The sequence below is a fragment of the Salvelinus fontinalis genome, unplaced genomic scaffold (genome assembly GCF_029448725.1).
Source record: "Salvelinus fontinalis isolate EN_2023a unplaced genomic scaffold, ASM2944872v1 scaffold_0457, whole genome shotgun sequence".
NCBI classification, from domain to species: Eukaryota; Metazoa; Chordata; class Actinopteri; order Salmoniformes; family Salmonidae; genus Salvelinus; species Salvelinus fontinalis.
Window position 1 is genome coordinate 71,725 of NW_026600666.1, and position 27,872 is coordinate 99,596.

At 42.3% G+C, this 27,872-nt stretch overlaps 1 protein-coding gene across 2 annotated transcripts; it reads right to left on the bottom strand.

The window, feature by feature from the left end:
* Window positions 1-887: 887 nt before the first annotated feature.
* LOC129846103 (equistatin-like) lies at window positions 888-27,838 on the bottom strand. 2 transcript variants are annotated; one of them, XM_055914094.1, is made up of 5 exons: window positions 27,418-27,838; window positions 5,814-5,877; window positions 1,276-1,407; window positions 1,075-1,173; window positions 888-995 (listed from the first exon to the last, which is right to left on the bottom strand). In XM_055914094.1, the coding sequence occupies exons 2-4, from the start codon at window positions 5,863-5,865 to the stop codon at window positions 1,091-1,093; spliced, it is 267 nt and encodes an 88-aa protein (XP_055770069.1). In that variant the 5' UTR covers window positions 5,866-5,877; window positions 27,418-27,838; the 3' UTR covers window positions 888-995; window positions 1,075-1,090. The 2 variants fall into 2 exon arrangements, with proteins under 2 accessions (XP_055770069.1, XP_055770068.1); XM_055914093.1 differs by lacking the exon at window positions 27,418-27,838 and adding an exon at window positions 6,388-6,536.
* Between the last annotated feature and the right edge of the window lie 34 nt (window positions 27,839-27,872).

The following is a 27,872-nucleotide window of genomic DNA, read 5'->3' on the forward strand; positions in this document are numbered from 1 at the left end:
CATCAGACTGCTCAACAGCAATCACTAACTCAGAGGCTGCTGCCTACATTGAGACCCAAACACTGGCCACTTTAAACAATGCCTCTGTTTACATTACTTTTATCACATGTATTTTACACCTTGTCCATATACATATGTACATATTCACACCTTTAGATATGTGTATTAGGTAGTTGGGGAATTGATAGACAATACTACACTGTCGGAACTAGCATTGCTACACACTAAAATTAGCATGTGTCAAATAAATGTTGAGTTAATTGAAATGCATTCCAGGTGACCACCTCACGAATCTGGCTGAGAGAATGCTAGGAGTGTACAAAGCTGTAAAGGCAAAGGGTGGCTACTTTGAAGAATCTCAATATAGTTTGATTTGTTTAAGATATGATTCCATAATTGACTATTCCACAATGTAGAAAATATTATAACTGAAAACCCTGGAATAAGTAGGTGTGTTAAAACTTGCCTGGGACTGTTGATATAGTATTTTTAGCCTGTAGAAGCAGATGGGATCCTCCTCTTTTTAATAGAAGCCATCAGGCTGTTCTCACCCAATTGCATAGCTTATAGAAATGTTGGCCAACATGAACTCATGAAGTGATTTAGATTTTCAAATTACATTTGCAATGATGTCAGAGTGATTAGAGGGACAATAGAGTGCTGAGTACCAGGCAGTTAACAAGTGTGGTAGACTACTAATGACCATCACCAGCATCAGAGCTTGGAGAAGCCCAATTACTCCATGGTCACGTGGTATTTCATTGCCTTATTGTCCTGTAACCGCCAATGTAGTGGTAATACAGTCACCATAACAGTCCTACTTCCTCTATTTCCCAGAAATGGATTGGTTCAGATATCCTGAACAATTTATCACACCAACAATAAAGTAAGTAATTCAACCATTTAATCTGTTTATATGGGATGTGAATCAGTTCCTGTAGTACAGTAAAGACAACTGTCAATCATTTAAACGTCTTCATTCCAACGCCTTTCACCTACAATTACAGACATAACATTAACATCCAGAATCAGCTGTAAAGTAGTAACATTTAGTGAATGAGTATGTATATACACCTTGGTGGAACAGTAGCTAGCAGTTGATTGGAGCAGTGCCTGGTGGAGTCTCAGTACCCTGGATCTTCTGTCCGGTACTGGTCACACACCAACAGTAACCTACCAGAAATAGACATGTTCCATAAACAGTAGACATATTACACTAACACATTGAAGTGTCACATTCAACTGAATTTAGTGTGTATGTGCGTCCGTGTTCACCTGCAGAGCCCCAACATTGCTTAGGGGTGTATTGTCCTGCGGCGTCACACGTTGGGATGTAGGCTCCAATTGGGCCATGTGTCGCAGCATCTCTAGCACGCTCACATGGGGTCTTGGGTCGTATCGTAGCATCTGGACACAGGTAACAAACATTGTAATGTGGACAAAATGTATGGACATAATATACATTGCTGGACATACATCCCAGAATCTTGGTTTGCGTCTCATTTGGGACCCTACTCCCCCTAGTCAGAAGTAGTTAATACGGATCAGGGTTCCACTTCAGAAGTAACCTACGTACTAACTAGCTAAATACTGAAATTCTGCTACTTTTTTAAAAGCCCTATGCAGGCAAAATTCCATTTGTCTTTTGTATGACAGCTGATGAAACAAAGACTGAAAGTGGGGGTAAATTGTATCAGTGTTATTTCCTGATAGTTGCTAGACAATCCAATCATACATCCAGTTGAATGTATGAAACAGTTCATATCAGAATACCTCAGGCCAGCATCTAGGCACCAATATACATCTCTGGAAATAGAGTGGCAGGTAGACTAGCAGTTAGAGAGTTGGGCCAGTAACTGAAAGGTTGCTAGTTTTTATCCCTGAGATGACAAGTTGAAATGTCTGTCTGTGCCCTTAAACAAAACAAAACCTTAAATTCTCCAGTGTCACAGTTGATAATGGCTGCCTTCTCAGAGGGTGTCCAAGGGACAACGGGTTATGAAAAGAAACATTAATACCTACGTGTGTGAATAGGACAGAGCAACACCCACTAATGTTTTATTAAAATGTTGGTGAGTAAGTGTGAGGTATGACATCCGGTTTGGAGCGAGCGGTCGCATTTGCATTCGCTCTGCAGGTAGTATAACTTTTCATTACATTTCATTATAGTACAACGGTCTAATTTGTCTAACCTTAGCAATTTCTTCTTAGCTAGCTACTTAGCCGTCTGTGTATAAAAGATAATTGCGTAATTATCGTATTTCGTCGCCTATCGTAGTCCACACTGCTATCTGCCCAGCAGCTAGCAAACGTCCACTAGTATAACTTTTCATTACATTTCATTATAGTACAACGGTCTGATTTTCATTTTCATTACAGTACAACGGTTTGATTTGTTTGATCTTAGCTAGCTACATAGCCGTCATTGCATCAAACATAATTGTGTAGTTATTGAGGTTCGCCAGCCAGCTATTTTCGCCCTAACGTAACGCAACGTAGCCAACACTGCTAGCTAGCCAGCTTGCCACCGAATAGCAGCATTGTAGAAACGAGTGCATTACAACGGAACGACTTGATCAGTGTAGTGTTGGCTGACTACACAGTTGTCTTTGCTATCTTTGATTTGTATTTGTTCGATCTTAGCTAGCTACTTAGCTGGCTACATAGCCGTCTTTGTATCGGTGATAATTGTGTAGTTATCAAGGTTCGCTGAGGTTCGCTAGCCAGGTATTCTCGCCCTAACGTAACGTAACGTAGTCAACCCTGCTAGCTAGCCAGCTAGCCACCGATTAGCAGCACTGTAGAAACGATTACATTACAACGGAACGACTTGACTTGTGTAGTGTTAGCTAGCTACATAGTTTTCTTTGCTATCTTTGTATCTAAGATAATTGTGTAGCTTTGAGTAATTATCGGTTAGCTAGCCAGCTATTTTTCGCCTGCCGCGCTGCCGTCCTCCTACCTAGCCAACACTGCTAGCTAGCCAACTTCTACCGAACAGCAGCACTGTAGAAACTTACATTACAACGGAACGACTTGATTAGCGTAGTGTTAGCTAGTTGTCTTTGCTGTCCTTGTATCCATGATAATTGTGTAGTTTAGAGAAATTTAGTGAAATTGTCGAGGTTACCTAGCCAGCTTCACTTTCAACAACGTAGCCACTGCTAGCCAGGCTACTTCACCAGCCAGCAGTACTATATCATTTTAGTCAATAAGATCTTGTATTTTATTTTTATTTTTTTGCAACGTAAGCTCAACTTTCTGAACATTCGAGACGTGTAGCCCACTTGTCATTCTAATCCCCTTTGCATTAGCGTAGCCTCTTCTGTAGCCTGTCAACCATGTGTCTGTCTATCCCTGTTCTCTCCTCTCTGCACAGACCATACAAACGCTTCACACCGCGTGGCCGCGCCCACCCTAACCTGGTGGTCCCAGCCCGCACGACCCACGTGGAGTTCCAGGTCTCCGGTAGCCTCTGGAACTGCCGATCTGCGGCCAACAAGGCAGAGCTCATCTCAGCCTATGCGTCCCTCCAGTCCCTCGACTTCTTGGCACTGACGGAAACATGGCTCACCACAGATAACACTGCTACTCCTACTGCTCTCTCTTCGTCTGCCCACGTGTTCTCGCACACCCCGAGACCTTCTGGTCAGCGGGGTGGTGGCACCGGGATCCTCATCTCTCCCAAGTGGTCATTCTCTCTTTCTCCCCTTACCCATCTGTCTATCGCCTCCTTTGAATTCCATGCTGTCACAGTTACCAGCCCTTTCAAGCTTAACATCCTTATCATTTATCGCCCTCCAGGTTCCCTTGGAGAGTTCATCAATGAGCTTGATGCCTTGATAAGCTCCTTTCCTGAGGACGGCTCACCTCTCACAGTTCTGGGTGACTTTAACCTCCCCATGTCTATCTTTGACTCATTCCTCTCTGCCTCCTTCTTTCCACTCCTCTCCTCTTTTGACCTCACCCTCTCACCTTCCCCCCCTACTCACAAGGCAGGCAATACGCTTGACCTCATCTTTACTAGATGCTGTTCTTCCACTAACCTCATTGCAACTCCCCTCCAAGTCTCCGACCACTACCTTGTATCCTTTTCCCTCTCGCTCTCATCCAACACTTCCCACACTGCCCCTACTCGGATGGTATCGCGCCGTCCCAACCTCCGCTCTCTCTCCCCCGCTACTCTCTCCTCTTCCATCCTATCATCTCTTCCCTCTGCCCAAACCTTCTCCAACCTATCTCCTGATTCTGCCTCCTCAACCCTCCTCTCCTCCCTTTCTGCATCCTTTGACTCTATGTCCCCTATCCTCCAGGCCGGCTCGGTCCTCCCCTCCCGCTCCGTGGCTCGACGACTCATTGCGAGCTCACAGAACAGGGCTCCGGGCAGCCGAGCGGAAATGGAGGAAAACTCGCCTCCCTGCGGACCTGGCATCCTTTCACTCCCTCCTCTCTACATTTTCCTCTGTCTCTGCTGCTAAAGCCACTTTCTACCACTCTAAATTCCAAGCATCTGCCTCTAACCCTAGGAAGCTCTTTGCCACCTTCTCCTCCCTCCTGAATCCTCCTCCCCCTCCCCCCCCTCCTCCCTCTCTGCAGACGACTTCGTCAACCATTTTGAAAAGAAGGTCGACGACATCCGATCCTCGTTTGCTAAGTCAAACGACACCGCTGGTTCTGCTCACACTGCCCAACCCTGTGCTTTGACCTCTTTCTCCCCTCTCTCTCCAGATGAAATCTCGCGTCTTGTGACGGCCGGCCGCCCAACAACCTGCCCGCTTGACCCTATCCCCTCCTCTCTTCTCCAGACCATTTCCGGAGACCTTCTACCTTACCTCACCTCGCTCATCAACTCATCCTTGACCGCTGGCTACGTCCCTTCCGTCTTCAAGAGAGCGAGAGTTGCACCCCTTCTGAAAAAACCTACACTCGATCCCTCCGATGTCAACAACTACAGACCAGTATCTCTTCTTTCTTTTCTCTCCAAAACTCTTGAACGTGCCGTCCTTGGCCAGCTCTCCTGCTATCTCTCTCAGAATGACCTTCTTGATCCAAATCAGTCAGGTTTCAAGACTAGTCACTCAACTGAGACTGCTCTTCTCTGTATCACGGAGGCGCTCCGCACTGCTAAAGCTAACTCTCTCTCCTCTGCTCTCATCCTTCTAGACCTATCGGCTGCCTTCGATACTGTGAACCATCAGATCCTCCTCTCCACCCTCTCCGAGTTGGGCATCTCCGGCGCGGCCCACGCTTGGATTGCGTCCTACCTGACAGGTCGCTCCTACCAGGTGGCGTGGCGAGAATCTGTCTCCTCACCACGCGCTCTCTCCACTGGCTTCCAGTTGAAGCTCGCATCCGCTACAAGACCATGGTGCTTGCCTACGGAGCTGTGAGGGGAACGGCACCTCAGTACCTTCAGGCTCTGATCAGGCCCTACACCCAAACAAGGGCACTGCGTTCATCCACCTCTGGCCTGCTCGCCTCCCTACCACTGAGGAAGTACAGTTCCCGCTCAGCCCAGTCAAAACTGTTCGCTGCTCTGGCACCCCAATGGTGGAACAAACTCCCTCACGACGCCAGGACAGCGGAGTCAATCACCACCTTCCGGAGACACCTGAAACCCCACCTCTTCAAGGAATACCTAGGATAGGATAAAGCAATCCTTCTGCCCCCCCCCCCCCTTAAAAGATCTAGATGCACTATTGTAAAGTGGCTGTTCCACTGGATGTCATTAGGTGAATGCACCAATTTGTAAGTCGCTCTGGATAAGAGCGTCTGCTAAATGACTTAAATGTAAATGTAAATGTAAATCTCACCTCCCAGAGCAAAAGCTGTGCTGACAAGCAGAATGATGGTCAATATCGCCATTGTGATAGTCTCCTGAGAGAGAAAGAGAGCATTTTAAATCTGGAATGGTTGTTGGTACTAGAGGAGAGGTTATGGAAACCCTGTGTTAAGTACCAAACTTAAACAACGGCTGAGGCAGCATTTCCTACACCCAGTCCAGAGGACCCCAAGAACCGAGTACGGGCCACACGGCACTATTAAGCTATTGCCAGAACTCCGGTATCATCTCATGAACCACATACGATAGATAAGCCTGGCACACAGGAATATGGATACTTTCCAAATGGCTCCTCATTCCATTTGTAGTGAACCACCTTGGACGAAGGCCCACAGTACACTACATAGGGAATCATCCTAGATCTAGTCAGAGACTACCCATTTACTGCAAAGGTAACTGTTAGTCTATGCTCTTAATTTCAGGGGGGGGGGGGGCACTCAAAAAAATGGGGACCTATATAGTGCATTGCATTTGACCGGGGACACATAAGATTAAGGAGCCATTTAAAGGGGCAGCTAGTCTATTAAATAATGTCACAATCTCACCTTCTGCACTCTTCCAAGGGATTCACTGGTTGTCTCTCTGTTGTCTGTGAGTTATGGTCTACTTCTTCCACCTCTCCTTTTAAAGGACCTGTCACAGGTGTGACTATTTGCCTCATTAACCCAATGAGAGTTCCGATGTCGGCCATTATCCAGTGGTGTAAAGAACTAAAGTAAAACTATGTGAAAGTACTACTCAAGTCATTTTTGGGGGTATCTTTACTTTACTATTAATATATTCGACATCTTTCACTTCACTACATTCCTAAAGAAAATAATGTACTTTTTACTCCATACATTTTACCTGACACCCAAAAGTACTCGTTAGATTTTGAATGATTAGCAGGACAGAACAATTGTCTGATTCACACACTTATCAAGAGAACATCCCTGGTCATCCCTACTGCCTTTGATCTGGCACACTCACTAAACACAAATGCTTCATTTTAAATTATGTCTGAGTGTTGGAGTGTGACACTGGCTATCCGTAATCAAATAAAAAAAAACGAAAATGGTACCATCTGATCTGGTTTGCTTAATATAATGAATTTGAAATGATTTCTACTTTTGCTACTTAAGTATAATTTATCAATTACATTTAATTTTGATACTTCAGTATATTTAAAACCGAATACATTTAGACTACTCAAGTAATATTTTACTAGGTGGCTTTCACTTTTACTTGAGTCATTTTCTATGAAGGTATCTTCTTAGGCAGTGAAGAGAGTAGTAGAGGAAGATGGGTCCAGTTTCGAGGGATCCTGAGAGGCTCCCTGTGAGTATGCCGAGGCCAATAGAGAGTGATAGGAATAACACGTGTTTCAGTAAGGTTGGTTTCTTAGCATTCATAGTCATGGTTATCAACTGTACCGCAGAAATGGAACATAAATCACAGAAAATAGATGTTGTGGTGGTAGCTGCAGAGAACTCCTTGGGTTATGAGATTTTACTGCAAAAGAGTGACAAGGTGTGATGAACGATAGTGTCCTGTTTTCCCAGGCTGCCGGCCTGCTGTAGGACAAAGACCAAGCAGTAGTACTCAGCTCACGTGCTAGGACACAGCCCACGCAGTACTAGTCAGCCTACGCAGTAGTTCTCAGCTAACGCACTAGGACAGTCCACCCAATAGGACTCAGCCAACCCCATAGTATGATTATGCATTTAATGCTTTTGTTATAAAATTATATTTTTGGGGTGAAAATGATCTTCCCCAAACGTGAAACTCATGCGCTGCATGTGCATGCCAGTTAGGCTCTACACTCATTGTAAAGAGGTTATTTGGCCACTTTAGTTGTAATACAAATGTAGCCAGGTGGTTAAATGGCATAGTTGTATTCATTTATTTCCACTAGATGGCACTGTCCCTTTAAGAGATTCATAAATAAGGTGTGCAAGCAGTTATGGGATTGTACATGCGCAGCGTGTAAGAGTAAGCAAATACACTGGAGGGCTACTGAAATCCATCGTGGGTCCAAGTGACTTTGGATTGACATGGGGATGTTAGCTTCTTGCTAGCTGAATACCAGTGCTCCCAGAGACACGTTGTGGAGTTAATCATTACATTATTTAAAGCTGCTGTATGGGTGAGGATCTACTGTTCCATGTGGGGTTAAGGTATCACGTGGACAGTGTGTTTAAAGCAGAGCCACTTCTCAGATTGTTTTTATGCACATTACCAAGAGATGTATTTCACTTGATTGTGATTTAGACTGAATATGACATAATGGTGACTTCCTCTTGTGGTGATTTCCCTTCTACATGATCCTATTTTATATATAACCTTCGACAGTACAAACAACCCCAAATAATGTTTTGTCCTGTGCTGGGTTGACTTTCGCCAGGCTACACAAACCTTATCAAAAAATATAGGCCTATTGGCTAGGCTACATGAGGTGTGGCACTATGATTTGAAAAAGTTGAAAAAAAAAGTTATGCATTGCTAGAGAGATTAAAGTAGATGTCACGTGTCAAAATATTGATTGATGACCCTAAGTCCAGCTGTCAAAAAAAATGATTGATGACCCTATGTTCTGCTGACGTGTGCAAGCCCAGGGTTTCCTGTCCTGACCCCCCTTTTGGTTTGAGGGGGGGGGGGTGGGGGGGCGTGGTTTATGACCCTAAGTCCAGCTGTCAAAAAAAATGATTGATGACCATATGTCCTGCTGACGTGTGCAAGCCCAGGGTTTCCTGTCCTGACCCCCCTTTTGGTTTGTTCTCAGGGCTTAGCGTTTTATGCTGTTTTTGAATTTGTCATGCTGTTTGATGTCATGTGTCCTGTTGGGGGCTGGGGTGGGTGGGGGTGTGTGTGCTGAACATTTCAAAGAGTAAGGCCTATTTTATAGCCCTCCGGGGTTGTTGTCTAGGAAACACTAATGTCAGGGGAGTTTGCAACAGCCTTGTAAAGCCCCGGAACAATCACTGTTTAAGACTGTACAAGATCTTAAGAATAACCATGGAATTTGGGATCGGTGACAAAGCGGTGATGACTGTAACATCTGAAGCAGGCCCTAGGGTTGCCCATAGAGCAAGGGCCCAGTATCAACCCGCAATATATGATTCTCCAAAAAAACGTTTTTTAAATGTGTATAGAACCCAAATACCGCCAGCAAATGCGCTGAAAGATCAAGTGTTGATGTCTAATGGCCAGCTGTGGGGGTATCGGTTTGATTACCTGGCCTGTAGAGTGACCCTCTATACGGTAGCTGAAGGAGAAGAATATACAGACCAGACTGTAGGCTTGGACTATGGTGTTGAAGACTGATCGGTTTTTCGCAAGGTTGTGTGTCCTGAACTGGGCCTTATCACCAAGGGGTACAGTGTGTTCACGGGCCACGAGACCCGTTGGGAAGGGACCCCTGACTCCTCAGGACAAATATTTCACAGGGTGAAAATACAAAGACAGAATGGACGTCCGTGCGGCTGCGTGGAGTTCTATATCGGCACCGAGAAAATCCGAAACCAAAACATTATGGAGGGTGGCCTGACTGGTGATTCCAGACTGCGTCTGCTTATTCCTTTTAAAAGTTGGGATGTAATGGAATTGAACATGTTGAAGGCGTTGGATGCTCTCTTTGTACAGAGCCAACAGCGGCAGAGCCTTGTTCATTTAAAGAAGTGCATAATATATACGAATCGTAAAGATTACGATTCAAAAGAGCCTCAAGAAGATACAGCGTCAGAAGAAAACTAAGTAAGCGGATGCTTTAACCACGCCCAGATACCCAAAGGCCTAGTTCTACAATAAAAAGAAAAAAGCAGACAGTTCTTCACTTCATCATACACCATGGATATCCAGACCATCTACGAGGACTCCGCTACGTCACAGGGGCCCGACACTAAGGACTCAATGCCACGAAGCCCTACACTCTACTCCCCCCTGGCAAGACCCGAGACACCCCCTACATTTACACAACCTGAGGATGTGTTTGATGGGGTGGCCAGTACTATTTTTGTGGACACAATCAAGGCCTCTGTAGCTACACTTTTAGACGTGGTGATTGGCGAATATATACGAGAAAAATGCATCGTCTGTGAGATCAATCATCCCAACCAGCGTCGTCATCCTTGCCTCTACGACCCTCCTAGATACTACTTTTTCAATCATTTTGAGGAGTTGGTGAAAAGACTGTGGTCCTGCCGTTTTATACCAGCGTTGGTCATCGCCCTGGAGTCTATGGGTCTTGTGCCGTCTATCCCTAGAGTTTACGGGGTAACCGAAGCCTTCCTACATGAACTGAAGGAGGCCATCTTCATCCACGAAAAACTCAAAGAAATCCGACACACCCTGGTGGACGACAACAAATACCGGGAAGCTGTGGTGGCTGATGTGATGCTTTTCTGGCTCAATAAATCCCAAGAGACCGAGTGACATTTTGTTATTTAGACGTAAAGCTATGGGTAACTATGTGGCTACGATGTTGGAGCGAATAAATACATTTTTTCTTTTGAGACACCTTACAAATGTTATGCATCAGATTATTGAAAATAAAGTGAACAATGTATCATTCTACACTACACACAATACCTGGGCTAATGTAGAGCGTTTGCTGAAAATGGAACAAAACATGAATCATGTATACATACGGGGGAGAGTATGCAATGGACACATATGGTATCAAGAATTGTTGATGATTCTGAAGAACTAGAAATAACTTTGGCTAGGATTTTACATTATCTGTTTGAACCACCATTTAATGTGAACGTGTATCATATTTGTTGTTTATATACTTATATATCCGACGTGTGTGTTTTAAAAATTCAGCAACACAAACCTGTAAATCTAAACCATATATACAGGGTGTTGCATGCTGTGATTGTTGAGAAAACTGGGACTTGTATCTTGCAACAAATCCTGAATTGGCTGTATACGTAATACAAGGTGTTAAAAAAAAAAATTCACAAACTGAAACGTTGTCGTTATTTGAAAGTGGCTCATTAACGTTATTGTAACTCGGAGCGGCAAGAAGGATGGCTGAGCAGCTATTGAAAAACATTTATTATAATCCCGCTAACCCCGGGTCTTATGGTGGTAAAGAGCGTTTACAGAGAGCTATAGCCGAAGAAACAGGTAGCCTGTTAAGCGATGCTAAAGTGAATGAGTGGTTATCAGAGCAGGATGCCTGTACTCTCCATAAACCTGTAAGAAAACAATTTCCAAGAAATAGAGTTTTTTCTACGCATCCCTTATCCCAATTTCAGACAGATCTATGTGACATGCAGGCCCTGGCAGATAAAAATGATGGAAATCGCTACATGCTAACGGTTATAGATATTTTCTCTAAAGTAGCCTTTGTAAGGGTGTTAAAAAATAAGAGCGAGCCGAGGTAACCCGGGCCTTTGACTCAAACTTGAAGGCAGGAGGCGCACCCAAGAAAGTGCAGACTGATGGATGAAAATAATTTTTTAACTTCTACTGCCTCAGAAACCCGGATCCGGGAGCACCCCCCACCCCCCACACACTGTTTAGCATAGCTAGCATAGCTTCACAAGTAGATAGTAGCATCTAAATATCATTAAATCACAAGTCCAAGACACCAGATGAAAGATACAGATCTTGTGAATAAAGCCACCATTTCCGATTTTTAAAATGTTTTACAGGGAAGACACAATGTAAAGATGTACATCTATTACCTAAAAACACATTAGCATAATCCACCATCTTTTATTTGTCCACCAACACCAGTAGCCATCACCAATTCGGCTAAACTAAGATATTTATAGCCCCTAACCAACAAAAAAACTCATTAGATGACAGTCTGATAACATATTTATGGTATGGGATAGGTTTTGTTAGAAAAATGTGCATATTTCAGGTAGCTGCCATAGGTTACAATTGCACCCACCGTCACAAATGGACTAGAATAATTACAATGAGCAACGTGTTTACCTAACTACTAATCATCAAACATTTCGTAAAAATACACAGCATACACTAATCGAAAGACACAGATCCTGTGAATACAGACAATATTTCAGATTTTCTAAGTGTCTTACAGCGAAAACACAATAAATCGTTATATTAGCATAGCACATAGCACATAGCAGCCCAGCATTGATTCTAGCCAAAGTGAGCGATAAAAGTCAACATCGCCAAAAGATATTAATTTTTTCACTAACCTTCTCAGAATTCTTCCGATGACACTCCTGTAACATCATTTTACAATATACATATACAGTTTGTTCGAAAAGGTGCATATTTAGCCATACAAAACCGTGGTTACACAATGAAAATAGTAGCAAAACAAGCCTGAAAATGTCGGTCGCCATCTTTCAGAGTGATCTAGTTTAATTAATAGCTAATCATATACTTGACTAAAAAATACAGGGTTTACAGGAATCGAAAGACAAATTAGTTCTTAATGCAACCGCTGATTTACATTTTTAAAATTATCCTTACTTTTCAATACAGGGTTCGCCAAGTGAAGCTATACCAAACAAAATGGCGAAATATGCGTTTAAAATATTTCGACAGAAACACGATTTATCATATTAAATATTGCTTACTTTGAGCTGTTCTTCCATCAGATTCTTGGGCAATGTATCCTTTCTATGTTATAAACGTCTTTTGGTCGATAGATGTCCTCTGTCCTTCGAAATGTCCACCACCAACGACCGACATCCCAAAACGTGTCCAAACTTTCAGAGTGCACGACAAATAAATTCCTCAGAATCGCACTAAACGGATATAAATTGCTATAAAACGGTTCAAATTAACTACATTATGATGTTTTTAACACCTAGAACGAGTAAAAACATGACCGGAGAAATATTGCTGGTTAGAAAACGATTTGGAACGAGGCAGGTCCGATGTCCTTGACGCTTCAGGCGCACGACGAGAAAGGGCGGTCTCTATACATTTTGGTCTTTTATAATGGCTGTGAAAATCCCATCGATTCCATTGAAAGCGTGATGACGTACAGACACCCAGAGGAAGACGTAGGCAGTGTCGGTTTCTTCATAGCATTCACTGTCGCCTTAAAAACAGACCCCAGATCAGAGGTAAAAAAATTTGAAATCTGAACCCTGTCATGAAAAGTGCTGTAGAAATTGTTCTGTACAACTCAGAGACAAAATTTCAACTTCTATAGAAACTAGAAGGTGTTTTCTATCCAATAATAACAATAATATGCATATTGTACGATCAAGAATTTAGCACGAGGCAGTTTAATTTGGAGACACAAATATGCTAATGCGGAACAGCACCCCCTATAGTTCCAAGAGGTTAATAAGACATTTCAGAAGCTAATGAAGAAGCATAATATAATACATTTTGCTACAGGCTCGGATTTGAAAGCTTCGGTTGTGGAACGCTTTAAGCTTAATAAGTTCCGCAGGTTCCGATAACTTTTTGCAATAAAAATCCCGGTCCTTATCTTTGATATTATACCAACTATGGGGGTATGTAATCTCGCTGAGACCTACTTCCCAAGCGTCTGATAACTCTATAGGCTTTGGAAAATTGGTTGTATAATTCGAACTCTGATTATTACGATATATATGTGCAGATGCATTACTGGGGAGAGTCAGGTAGAAGCCGCTGTGTTCCATGATGCACTCCTGTGTACACGAGAATGAGGAGCTAGTTATCCTGACTGAGGGTTTAAGTTAACACCCGTTGCATCCACCACATCGTGCTCCAATACCCAACTGTTGAACTTTTGGGGCCAGTTTTTCCAACGAACCAGCAACCATTTTTTACCCTTTTCTCTCTTCTGATCTAGAATCTCCTCCACGTGAAAGACTTTGTCTTTACCCACCCAACTGGACCTTCTGTAATTCCTTCTCATAAAAAGATCCCTCTATAGGCTCCCCGTCATAATCTTTTAACTTGTAGACAGGGGGTATGCGTGGCAGACATTCTGTAACGGTAAACAACTCATCGCTGTAACCTTGCTCATATTTTTTGTCGAAAACACACCTCAACTTAGATATACGCACCAAGTCACCCACATTGAATTTAAAGTAAAACATTTTCTTACGGCGAAGGGGGAACAAACCATACAGATTTTTAAAGACTTGAATAGAGTTTTCAGAAGACACCTCAGAGGGCTTCATACGTATACTCTTATGGTAGCTGTTGTTGTACCCCTTTACTAAATCCTGAACGATATCGATATATCTGTGTGTGTTGTGAGCTGTAAAATATCTCCACATCCGCTCCTTCAACGTTCTATTAAAACCTGTTATGGCTGCAGCCCGACGCCGGTACACCTATGACAACATCCCGCTCAAGTGCAGGGCGCGAAATTCAAAATCTATTTTTTTTTAATATTTAACTTTCACACATTAACAAGTCCAATACAGCATTTGAAAGATAAACATCTTGTCAATCCAGCCAACATGTGTAACGGTATTCCTCCTCCTCTTCAACCGAAGAGGAGGAGCAGGGATTGAACCAAGATGCAGCGGGTTGTGATAACATAATTTTAATAAAACAAGACGGGAAAAACACGAAACGAAACCACTTGAAATAATAAACAAAATAACAAAACAAATGTAGACAAACCTGAACTATACGAACTTACATATAACACGAAGAACGCACGAACAGGGAAAATAGACTACACAAAAAGAACGATGTACAAACAAACCGAACAGTCCTGTATGGTGCGACAAACACTGACACAGGAGACAACCACCCACAACGAACACTGTGAAACAACCTATCTAAATATGACTCTCAATTAGAGGAAACGCCAAACACCTGCCTCTAATTGAGAGCCATACCAGGCAACCCTTAAACCAACATAGAAACAGAAAACATAGAATGCCCACCCAAACTCACGTCCTGACCAAGTAACACATACAACAAACTAACAGAAATAGGTCAGGAACGTGACAACATGTCCGATTTTTTAAATGTTTTACAGAGAAAACACCACATATATTTATGTTAGCTCACCACCAAATAAAAAAGAGGACAGACATTTTTCACAGCACAAGTAGGATGCAAGTAGCATGCACAAGCCAACCTAACTAACCTAGAACCAACCTAAATAACCTAGAAAAAACTACCTCAGATGACAGTCCTATAACATGTTACACAATAAATCTATGTTTTGTTCAAAAAATGTGCATATTTTAGCTATAAATCAGTTTTACATTACTGCTACCATCATAGCTACAGTCAGAAATCGCACGGGAGTAGCCAGAGTAAATACAGACACCAACGTCAACAACCTAATTACTCATCATAAAACATTTCAGAAAAATATATGGTGTATAGCAAAATGAAAGACAAAGATCTTGTGAATAGAGCCAATACTTCCGATTTTTTAAGTGTTTTACAGCGAAAACACAATATATCGTTATATTAGCTTACTGCAATGGCTAACACACAACAACATTGATTCCAAGTAATCGGTAGCGATAGCACAGCTCGACAGATATATTAAATATCATCCCAAATTGGGTCCTTATCTTTGTTGATCTTCCATCAGAATGTTTTAAAGGGGTCCATTGTCCAGTACAGTCTTTTTTTGGATCCAGAACGAACTATTTCCCTCTTGAATTAGCAAGCACACTGGCCGTGCGGCGCTAACCTCTCCTTCTTCAAACAATTCTTCCAAAGCATCACGTCTAAAGTCCTGAATAAATTTAAATAATATAATTAAACTATATTGAAAATCATACTTTAGGATGATATTGTGACATGTATCAAGTCAAATCGAAGCCGGAGGTTATATTCACGTATAACGACAGTTTTCCAGGAGGCAATACAAAGTCCAACTTCGCGTCTTGGAGAAAACATTTTATGGGGGTCCTCTCACTCCAAGAGGCTGTATTCAATTCCTGAACGAGATATTCAAGTCCTTTCTGCTCTCACTTCCGCATGACACCCAGGGGAAGGCGTATGACGTGTTTCTATGGTACCAAGTGACATGCCCTTTTATAGACAAGCTCTTGAAAAGAGACCTCGCATTTGGAAATCTCACTTCCGGATAGGAAATGGGCTGCAGAAAGAGTTCTGGTTCACTTAGAGAAATAATTCAAACGGTTTAAGAAACTAGAGAGTCTTTTCTATCCAATAGAAATGATAATATGCATATTGTACGAGCAAGAATTGAGTAGGAGGCCGTTTGAAATGGCCACCTATTTTCAGGTTACTCAGTGCTGTCCCTTGCAGCCATAAGAAGTTAAAAAAGGTTTCTATAGAACCGTCGACAGGATCGTCTCAGAGTTGAATGAACACCTAACCCTGAACAAGATGGAAATATTCCTATTCTACAACCCTATCCATAAAAGGATACAAATCTCAGGGCCTGCTAACGGTGGTATAAAGACCAGCGGTAATTTATCCTACATGTTGGGGATGGGTCCCAATAAATGGACGTATGTGAAAGATAAATTATTCCCATTTCCTGCGGATATCCATGCAGGATTTTACAACATATTTGTGTATACCGACATCATAACCTATCAAAGGGTCGGAGACACATGTGTGCCCCTCCTGCGAACAGTTCATATAGATGGAAAGGATGGGGACATCATCACTGTCAATTATGACAAGCCGCACTACGTACCCGTCAGCAAGAAATATATTGAAAACATTCTGGTTGAGCTTAAAACGGATCAGAACGAAAACATTGAATTTACTTATGGTAAAACGAATTTTAAAACTCCACTTTAGACCCACCAAAACCTCTCTACATATATAATATTTGGTATTATATTTTTACACATAATACAAATAAAAGGGTTATGGAGCACCATCAGCTCGACCCTAACCGTTATGTTTCATACTATGTGGATCAAGTTGGTAATGGACTACCAGGATATCATGGAGCACCGACAATGTACGGTGCGGGGATAGGGGGTATATTTCGTAACCTCTTTAGGATGGTTTTACCGTTTATGAAGAGAGGCTTCAGCATAGCCAAACCACATTTAAAATCAGCGGCTAAAAATATAGTAAGTGAGGTTGTAGCAAATGCTATGACCCGAAGGGCGTCACCAGATGTGGAGCATCAAGAAGGCTCGGGGCTTATGATACTGTCTCGAAGGCCAAAAAAGAGACCCCCAGGTTTAAGGCGCAGGCCGGCACCTAAAAAGCGGAGGTTAACTGTTAAAAGAACCTCAGTAAGTCAAAGACGTGGTAAAGTGAGGAGGTCTGGACCAAAAAGAATACTAGGAAGTATTTTCTAAAAGAATAAGTGACATGGCTCTTTTACACCGAATGTCCTCTGAAGCTATAAAGACAGAACTCGATCTTTTCACGGCACCGTTAACGCAGCATTCAATAGACAGGTCCAGTTATGTGTAGATAGCCCCCCTCTCGGCTATTACAGATAACAGGCCTATCGAATTTTTCATACCAGGCCACGGTGACAACTATCTGGACCTCAACAACACCTTGGTGCATTTACATCTAAAAGTGACCAAAAGAGATGGGTCTAATATTGCAGGCGATGCCAAAGTGAGTCTCATTAATTACCCCTTGGCCACCATCTTCTCCCAAGTGGATGTGACTTTGGGTGAACGCCTAATCAGTCAAAGCAGCGCCACCTACCCATATAGAGCCATCATGGAGTGTTTGCTAAACTACTCCGAAGACACTCTCAAAACACAATTTAGCGCCGGGTTGTTTAGCAAGGATACTGCAGGAGCCGCTATGGAATCGACAGACCCTTCCACCGGTGCAAACAAAGGACTGGCGGCACGCGCTCGCTACTGCGCCGAATCTCGAGAGTTTCATTTGCTAGGTCCTATACACTCTGACATTTTCTTTCAAGAACGGTTGCTCTTAAATTCTGTTGATTTAAGATTAAAATTAACCAGGGCCAAGGATGAGTTTTGCCCGATGTCTCCCCAAGACGGGGATTTTAGTTTGAAAGTGTTGGGGGCCACCCTTTTTATTAAAAAAGTGTCTGTATCTCCGGCAGTACGCCTGGGTCACTCACATGCTTTGATGAAAGGAAATGCCCTTTACCCTCTCCAAAGAATTACCATGAAAACCTTTAGCATACCTGTGGGCAGTAGAATCTGCAGTCAAGAAAACCTATTTCTAGGCCCTTTACCTAGATATGTGGTTATAGGTCTGGTTGATCACGCCTCTAATACGGGGAGTTTAGATAAAAAAAACTTTAATTTTCAACACTTCAATGCAGAGTATGTAGCTCTCTGTCAGGTTCCGGCTAAGGCTTTCCAACCCCAATTTAACAACAACATATCTGTGCGAGAATTTTACAATCTATTCCTGGCTACAGGGCGACATCTCAAAGATCTCTCTTTGCCTATTGACAGAAATGATTTTGCAGAGGGTTACACGTTGTATGCTATCAATTTATCCCCAAATGATGACACCTCAGGAAATCTGTCTGTGATGTCCCAAGGTAACCTCAGGCTGGAAATGCGTTTCCGTACACCTTTAACCTGTACAGTTAGCATGATTGTTTACGCATGCTCTGATTCAATCTTGGAAGTGAATGCCCGAAGACAGGTCTTAGTGGATTATTATTAAGGACCTTTGAGCAAAGACATGAATACCCAAGAGTTGGAAGGGCTCATGAGCCGCTTGATTGGAAAACAATTTTGTGGAGTGATGGCTTGTGATGAATTACCTATTGAGATATGGCCTGAGAGGCCTGCAATGTTTATTGTCAATACCCATCCTAAACACATGCCTGGTGAACATTGGCTAGCTATGACATTAGAACAGGAAGGTGGAAGAAAAATCTCAACTTTTTTTGATTCCTATGGCTTTCCCCCCGGTTTTTCACATTTCCCTAACTCTATTAAAGATTTTTTGACCCTAAACGGTTCAAAGATCTACTACTGCATCAAACAAGTGCAAGATAACCTTTCCACTACATGCGGTCACCACTGTGTATTTTACCTGTGCCAAAGAGCAAGATGTTACGTCTCTTTATAAGGATGATTTAAGAAGTAATGATAACCTTGTATCTTGTTTTGTTAGAAAATATCAAAAGTGTTCAAATGTGTGTCCTTTAAGAACGCGTAATCAAGGCGTATGCTCACGTCATATGTTTCAAGAATGCCACAAATGTTAAATTGCTTATTTTTCAAATAAAAAAATTCTTGAATTTAATCATAGTCATTCAAAAGTCATTTTCAAAAGTCTAACCACGCCGAGAGATCGGGATTAGGAAAAGGTCCTGAGACGTTCATGGGAGTAAATGAGTTAGCATCATCGTTTTCATAGGGGGGCGGTGTCGTTGGGGCATCTTTAGGGGTGCTGTATCTCGTTGAAGGCTTTTGTTTTAAAGCTTGAATCTGTTGACGAAGCTTATGGTTGGATACACCCGAGAGGGGAATGTTGAGGATTGCCAGGGCCTTAAGAAACTGACGCCAGCCGGGAGGCCTTCGGTCATCAGCAACCTTGTGGGCAGCCGTGGTGCTTTTAAGCAAGTCCAGCATATGTGAACCCCTGACAACAGAGCCCTGAAGGATAAACTCTCCAGAGTCGTTCCAAGCAGCTATCCCCTTTGAGTCTTTTGTCTTGTTCATAATGTATTTAACATTCTTCCTGTTACGTAAAGGCACATGTGTCAGTAGGTCATGCATAACTTTATCTTCAAATGGCATTTGAGCTTCACCAGACATATGATCTTCACTAGGTAAGATCGCCGGTACAGACCTTACAGGGGCATGGCTATCGCTAGGTTCGACATCTGTTAAAGGGTCCGGTAGGGAAAGTGTTAAATGGTTAGTCTCTCTCTCCCCTTGCTTTACCAGAGTCAAATACCTTTGCATTAGGTTTGTGTATTTTTGAATCTTATCATAGGGGTTCAATCCTTTTCGGTTCAAAACATCCTTCATGGCCGTATCCAAATCATTTTCCGCTGTTTTTCTGATATTTTCAGGACCCTGCATTTGTTTTTTAAGTCTATCCAACTCTTGTTGAGGCACCAAGTACATTTTAGTGGCCATCACACCGCGTGTTCAACCCCCACGTCTGGCCGCAATAAGGCTGGTGATGAAGGGCACGGCTATACTGAGTAAAGGTAGAAGAAAACCCCCAGACTGTTGTATACTATGTCTTTTCTTTTGAAGACTGGCCCTTTTATTGGCAAAGAGTTTGATCGCGGTCTTTAGTCTCTTTAATTTTTTCAATTGGTTCAGGGTGAGTGGAATGCGTCCTTTGAGAAGATTCAAAGCAATCTCACATAGGGCTAATATGAGATCTGAAGAACAGCGACCCAAGATGGCCTTCCGTTCTTTAGCTGTAGACCCAACTAGCCTTCTCAAGAGGGGCAGGTTTCTTTTTAAAGCCTCTGTTCGCGGCTTGTGTGTAAAAACCTCCTGGGAGTATGGGTGAATGGGATCGTAGTCATATGTTTCGCAGAAACCGTTCAGGCTCCTTATGGCATCCTTTAACCTTCTAGGCTTTATTTCCGCTGTAAACACATGAAAATAGCTTTTAATATAAGATGCCCACACTTTTTGTTTTTAAGGTCTAAAAATATTTTTATGTATGGAATTCTTGGACTCGTCTACAATTCAGGGTCGGCGTTGGGATGCAGGCAATTTGTTCCGGAGACTCTATGGCCGGTTCGAGCTCAGTTATACCTCGGAGTGTCTGCGTGAATGCTTCAGAATCTATAAAACATTCGACAATATTAAAGCTCTAATCCCTTTATATAATATTGACATTTTATACGTTAAGAATACATGCCCTAATGCATGTTTAATATTGCTATAACATACATAATGTTCAAACAATTCCACACAACAGACAAATCTAATATAAATCTATATTTATTTCAAGAACTCACCTTCTGAAAGATCCATTAGGAGTTTTTCCTAGATGCTATTTTAACGGGTCAGGCCGATAACGATTCTTGGGGTTTCTGTAGGTGCTGTTTGCATCTGAACTAAAACGCTGCTAACAGGGTCGCGGTTGTCAATAGAGTTTGTCCCCCACTACCTAGAGAAAGTACTGTATGAATTCACATAGCATCGGGTTGACGTTTTTTTAGAACTAGACCCCAGCTATATTTAACTCCTAAGTTATTTGGTTCAAACAAAGGGATTGGTGGGTTTAAACCTTATTACACCCTAGGCTATTCTACAAACTAACCGGGTGCTAGCACCTCGATGCTGGGGGTTGGGAGTTCTAGACAAAGGGGGACTGATTTACTTTTTAAAAACCCTACAGCCTCTGTTTTAGACCCTAAAACATAAATTATGTTTTGACATGTTGTTAATGATTCGTAAGTGGCCGTAAGACATACCACTGCTGGCTTGCTTCTGAAGCTAAGCAGGGTTGGTCCTGGTCAGTCCCTGGATGGGAGACCAGATGCTGCTGGAAGTGGTGTTGGAGGGCCAGTAGGAGGCACTCTTTCCTCTGGTCTAAAAAATATCCCAATGCCCCAGGGCAGTGATTGGGGACACTGTCCTGTATAGGGTGCCGTCTTTCGGATGGGACATTAAACGGGTGTCCTGACTCTCTGAGGTCATTAAAGATCCCATGGCACTTTTCGTAAGAGTAGGGGTGTTAACCCCGGTGTCCTGGCTAAATCCCAATCTGGCCCTCAAACCATCATGGTCACCTAATAATCCCCAGTTTACAATTGGCTCATTCATCCCCCTCCTCTCCCCTGAAACTATTCCCCAGGTCGTTGCTGCAAATGAGAACGTGTTCTCAGTCAACTTACCTGGTAAAATAACGGTAAAATAAATAAAATAAATAAATAAAAGACAAAGACTAGAGAGAGAGAGAGCCTTGAGTGCTGACGCATGGTTTTTTTGAACACACACCCCACCCCGTTTTCTTTGTTTTAAAACACACACACACATCCACTCCAGTACACGCACGCACACACACGCGCGCACATGGCTTTTTCCGCAAGTTTTTTTTTTTTCCCTCAGGGACAGACTGAGCTAAGAGTGAACAAACTAACGAGTTCATGACATGGTGAGATTCTGCTTTTAAAACCATTTATTTCATTCAAAATATTTAGTACATACATTTTATAATCGTTCATAATTATGGTCTTTTACGATGCCTTTCTTACAGATCCAGGGATCTGGTGCAACCACCCCCCATTGTCCGTGTCTAATTCTTCACCCTCAAAATGCCGGGATCTCTTGCAAGGTTCATCAAAACTGCCGTAAGTTTCCACTCCAGGGGTAGATCCTACGTCGGGCCTTTTGGTCGTGACTATGTCTCAAGGACAGCCTAGGCCAGCGCTTTAACTGTTTGCGATTTTTGAAGAGACTGTCCAGTTTATATATAAGGGTTATGAAAATCGAATAATCCAACCATTTAAAACTAAACACAGGAATAAAAAAGTTTACATCTTTGCATGCTCTGGAAGCTACTGGAGAATTGACAGACTTTGTAGCATTATCAGCATCATAAACTTCACAGGCTAAAATTGTCACTTTGTTGTCAGGGCTATAGTCCATTGAAGCGATTCTTAGAGCCTTCAGATCCCTGCCCCCGAAGACCTGTTCTTCCAACGCATAGCCGGGCACGTGTGTACCACTCAGAGCCTGTTCAATTTTACAGAGCGCCAGCCTGATCTTTAGCCATTCTCTCATCCCCAGAGCAGGAGGTTTTGTCTGATGCAAGGGTTTGGGGCCACTGTCTGTGAATATCTTTACCGTAGAATCCTCCGAGTGGAATATGTAAGAAATATGGCCATCACTCGTACCCAAAAATCCTTTAAAACTTTCTGGAGGTTCACACAGAACTTCTTCAAGGCTTTGGACACTGGGCTCATGACAAGCAGAGCATAACATCCCTGAAATTGGCATAGGTGGCATTTTTGTTTAATATTCAGGGGGGGGGGTTATCATGTACAGGCTTAAACAGGGATTGTTCCGTGGCTTTATGAGGCTGTTGCAAACCCCCCTGACATTAGTGTTTCCTAGACAGCAACCCCGGAGGGCAATAAAATAGGCCTTATTCTTTGAAATGTTCAGCACACACACCCCCACCCACCCCAGCCCCCAACAGGACACATGACATCAAAAAGCATGACAAATTCAAAAACAGCATAAAACACTTTTACACACTAAGGCCTGAGAACAAACCAAAAGGGGGGTCAGGACAGGAAACCCTGGGCTTGCACACGTCACCAGGACATAGGGTCATCAATCTTTTTTTTGACAGCTGGACTTAGGGTCATCAATCAATATTTTGACACGTGACATCTACTTGAATCTCTCTATTGCTTCTTGCCTGGGCATCATTCACAAGTAATGGGCTAATATTGTCACCCATCAGACTATTCTTGATTTAATCTTGTCTTTACATGTACTAAATAATATTTGTGACATTTGTTTTGATTTAGAAAGGACAATTATCTTGCACCTGACTCGAATCGGGCAGGGTAAAATTACATTTAACCTATGCACTTAAATCGCGAATGGAGGATTATTTTCCCTTGTTTCATTTTCATGCCAGCCAGGTAGGCTATACTCCTGTTGGAAATGTAGGCAATGTTCTTAATATTAGGAAAGTTTATAAATACAGCACGAGTCAAAAGTTTGAACACACCTACTCATTCAAGGGTTTTTCTTCATTTTTACTATTTTCTACATTGTAGAATAAAAGTGAAGACATCAAAACTATGCAATATCACATATGGAATCAAGTAGTAAACAAAAGTGTTTAACAAATCAAAATATATGTTATATTTCAAAATATATGTTATATTTGAGATACTTGAAAGCTTGCCTTGATGCCTTGCTTGATGAAAGCTTTGCAAACACTTGGCATTGTCTCAACCAGCTTCACCTGGAATGCTTTTCCAACAGTCTTGAAGGAGTTCCCACATATGCTGAGCACTTGTTGGTTGCTTTTCTTAACTCTGTGGTCCAACTCACTGAGACTGCACTCGTGGAGGTGGTAAATGACCTTTTAATGGTGTCAGACCATGGTTCTTCCTCTGTCCTCGTGTTCCTATGTAACAGTTTAACTTTAGTCCGTCCCCTCGCCCCGGGCGCGAACCAGGAACCCTCTGCACACATTAACAACAGTCACCCACGAAGCATCGTTACCCATCGCTTGCAGAGCAAGGGGAAGCACTACTTCAAGGTCTCAAAGCGAGTGACGTCACCGATTGAAACGCTATTAGTGCGCACCACCGCTAACTGGCTAGCCATTTCACATCGGTTACACTCACCCCCCTTTCGACCTCCTCCTTTTCCGCAGAAACCAGTGATCCGGGTCAACAGCATCAATGTAACAGTTTAACTTTAGTCCGTCCACTCACGCGAACCAAGGACCATCTGCACACATCAACAACAGTCACCCACGAAGCATCGTTACCCATAGCTCCACAAAAGCCACGGCCCTTAAGGAGCAAGGGGAACCACTACTTCAAGGTCTCAAAGCGAGTGACGTCACCGAATAAAACGCTATTAGCGCACACCACCGCTAACTAGCTAGCCATTTCACATTGGTTACACCTACACCTTAGTGCTGCTTTGATACCATACCATACCACATTCTTTTGGAGAGATTGGAAACCCAAATTGATCTACACGGACAAGTTCTGTCCTGGTTTAGATCTAATCTGTCGGAAATATATCGGTTCGTCTCTGTGGATGGTTTGTCCTCTGACAAATCAACTGTATATTTCGGTGTTCCTCAAGTTTCCGTTTTAGGACCTCTATTGTTTTCACTTTATATATATATATATAATATATTACCTCTTGGTGATGTCATTCGGAAACATAATGTTAACTTTCACTGCTTGGCGGACGATACACATTTGTACATTTAGATGAAACATGGTGAAGCCCCAAAATTGCCCTCCCTGGAAACCTATGTTTCAGACATAAGGAACTGGATGGCAGCAAATGTTTTACTTTCAAATTCAGACAAAACAGAGATGCTAGTTCTAGGTCCCTAGAAACAAAGAGATCTTCTGTTGTATCTGACAATTAATCATGATGGTTGTAGTGTGGTCTCAAATAAAACTGGAAAGGACCTCATCGTTACTCTGGACCATGTTCTTTCTATTGATGAACATATCAAGAGTGTTTCAAGGACAGCTTTTTCCATCTCCGTAATTTTGCAAAAATCAGAAACTTTGTCCAAAAATGATGCAGAAAAATGTATCCATGCTTTTGTCACTTCTAGATTAGAGTACTGCAATGCTCTACTTTCCGGCTACCAGGATAAAGCACTAAATAAACTTCAGTTCGTGCTAAACACGGCTGCTAGAATCTTGACTAGAACCACAAAAAGGCATCATATTAATCCAGTGCTAGCCTCTCTACACAGGCTTCCTGTTAAGGCTAGGGCTGATTTCAATGTTTAACTGCTAACCTACAAAGCATTACATGGGCTTGTTCCTCTCTCTTTCCGATTTGATCCTGCCGTACATACCTACGCGTACAATACGGTCACAAGACGCAGGCCTCCTTATTGTCCCTAGATTTACTAAGCAAACAACTGGAGGCAGGGCATTCTACAATAGAGCTCAATTTTTATGGAATGGTGTGCCTATCCATGTGACAGGCGCAGACTCGGTCTTGACCTTTAAGTCTTTATTGAAGACTCATCTTTTCACTAGGTCCAATGATTGGGTATAGTCTGGCCGAGGGGTGTGAAGCTGACAGTAAGGCACTGGAGCGATGAACCACTTTTGCTGTCTCTGCTTGGCTGGTTCCCCTCTCGCCACTGTGAATCTCTGTCTCTAACCCTATTACGGGGGTTGAGTCACTTGCTAACTGGTGCTCTTCCATGCCGTCCCTAGGAGGGGTGAATCACTTGAGTGGATTTAGTCTCTGTCGTAATCTTCCTGTCTGGGTTGGCGCCCCCCTCGGGTTCGTGCCGTGGTGGAGATATTCGTGGGCTATACTCAGCATTGTCTCAGGGTAGTAAGTTGGTGGTTGAAGATATCCCTCTAGTGGTTTGGGGAATCTGCTTTGGCAAATTGGGTGGGGTTATATCCTGCCTGGTTGGCCCTGTCCGGGGGTATAGTCTGTACAACATGTATTTTTTAGTAAAGTTTATGATGAGTTCTTTGATTAGATTAGGTGATGTCCAAAATTTCTCCGGAGAATTTTGTGCATTTTGGATACCTATTCACAATGTAAAACCAAGATTTGTACCTCTAAATATGCACATTTTCGAACAAAACATATATGTATTGTGTAACATGATGTTATTAGACTGTCATCTGATGAAGTTGGTCAAGGTTAGTGATTAATTTTATATCTTTTGCTGGTTTTTGCGAATGCTATCTTTGTGGTGAATGAATGCGGTTGTGTGTTTGGCTATTGTGGTAAGCTAATATAATGCTATATTGTGTTTTCGGAAATATTGGCTGGATTCACAAGATGTTTATCTTTCATTTGCTGTACACCATGTATTTTTCATTAATGTTTTATGATGAGTATTTAGGTATTTCACGTTGCTCTCTGTAATTATTCTGGCTGCTTTGGTGATATTTTTGATGGTAGCTGCAATGTAAAACTATGATTTATACCTCAAATATGCACATTTTCGAACAAAACATAGATTTATTGTATAACATGTTATATGACTGTCATCTGATGAAGTTGTTTCTTGGTTAGTGACTAATTATATCTCTATTTGGTCGGTTTTGTGATAGTTACCTATGCGGTAGAAAAATTGTGAAAATATGCGGTTGAGTCTTTTGCTATTGTGGTTAGCTAATAGAAATAAATAGTGTTTTCGCTGTAAAAGATTTTTAAAATCGAAAATGATGGCTGGATTCACAAGATGTTTATCTTTCATTTGCTGTATTGGACTTGTGATTTCATGAAATTATATTATATGATATCCCTGTGGCGTTAAGCAAGGCTATGCTAGTCAGCTTTTTTGATGGGGGGGGAACAGGATCCGGAAGAGAGAAGCGGTAGAGGTTAACCTCTACAGAGTACCTAACCCGGATCCGGGAGCACCCCCCACACCCCCCACACTGATTAGCATCGCTAGCATAGCGTCACAATTAAATAGTAGCATCTAAATATCATTAAATCACAAGTCCAAGACACCCAATGAAAGACACAGATCTTGTGAATAAAACCACCATTTCAGATTTTTTAAATGTTTTACAGGGAAGACACAATATGTAAATCTATTAGCTAAACACGTTAGCAAAATGACACCATTTTCTTACTCCAACAGTTTCTTACTCCATCAGGTGCTATCACCAATTCGGCTAAACTAAGATATTGATAGCCACTAACCAACAAAAAAATTCTTAAGATGACAGTCTGATAACATATTTATGGTATAGCATAGTTTTTTTTTTTTAAATGTGCATTTTTCAGGTATAAATCACAGTTCTACATTGCAGCTGCAATCTGATATAGTGCTGATGCAGCTAGAACAATTACAGAGACCAACGTTATATAGCTAATTACTTGTCTTAAAACATTTCAGAAAAAATACACAGCGTACAGACATTGAAAGCCCAACATCTGGTGAATCCAAACAATATTTCAGATTTTTTAAATGTTTTATAGCGAAATTAGCATAACTAGCTAATTAGCATAACCAGGCCAGCCAAAACCAGCTGGACGCGCGCGACCAGTTCACATGCACGACAGATATATGAAATAACATCGTAAATTGGGTCTTACTATTGCTGGTCTTTCATCAGAATGTTGATCAAGGTGTCCTTAGTCCTGATGAGTCGTTCAATCCATTCACAATGGCAACTTCCCCTCTTCATTTAGCCTGGGTACTGGTCGACTGGCACGGTCCATGTCCAAAGTTAAAAAACTCAAAGAACGGAACACGGCAAAACTCCCGAAAAAATTCTAATAATCTGATTAAACTATATTGAAAAAACATACATTACGGTGATATGGTCACATGTATCAAACAAACTTCGACACGGAGATAGTTTTCATCCGTAACGTCAGCATAACAAAAGACAATGCCACCTCTGAAAACGCGCATCTCAGAAACCGGAAGTTGTCGGTCACGCTAAAGAAATAGGTCTTATTTCACGTCAGTACAAGATAAACAAAAAATTTCTCCTCTGACGTCTTCCAGACACCCAGAGGAAGAAGAAGGAAGTGTCATTCGGGTC

Coding starts and splice junctions, on each gene's coding strand:
- LOC129846103 (XM_055914094.1), bottom strand. CDS start 5,865: ATGGCGATATTGACCATCATTCTGCTTGTCAGCACAGCTTTTGCTCTG. Junction 1,408..5,813: donor CACAGCTTTTGCTCTGGGAG/GTGAGATTTACA, acceptor ACCTGTGTCCAG/ATGCTACGATACGACCCAAG. Junction 1,174..1,275: donor GCAATGTTGGGGCTCTGCAG/GTGAACACGGAC, acceptor TATTTCTGGTAG/GTTACTGTTGGTGTGTGACC.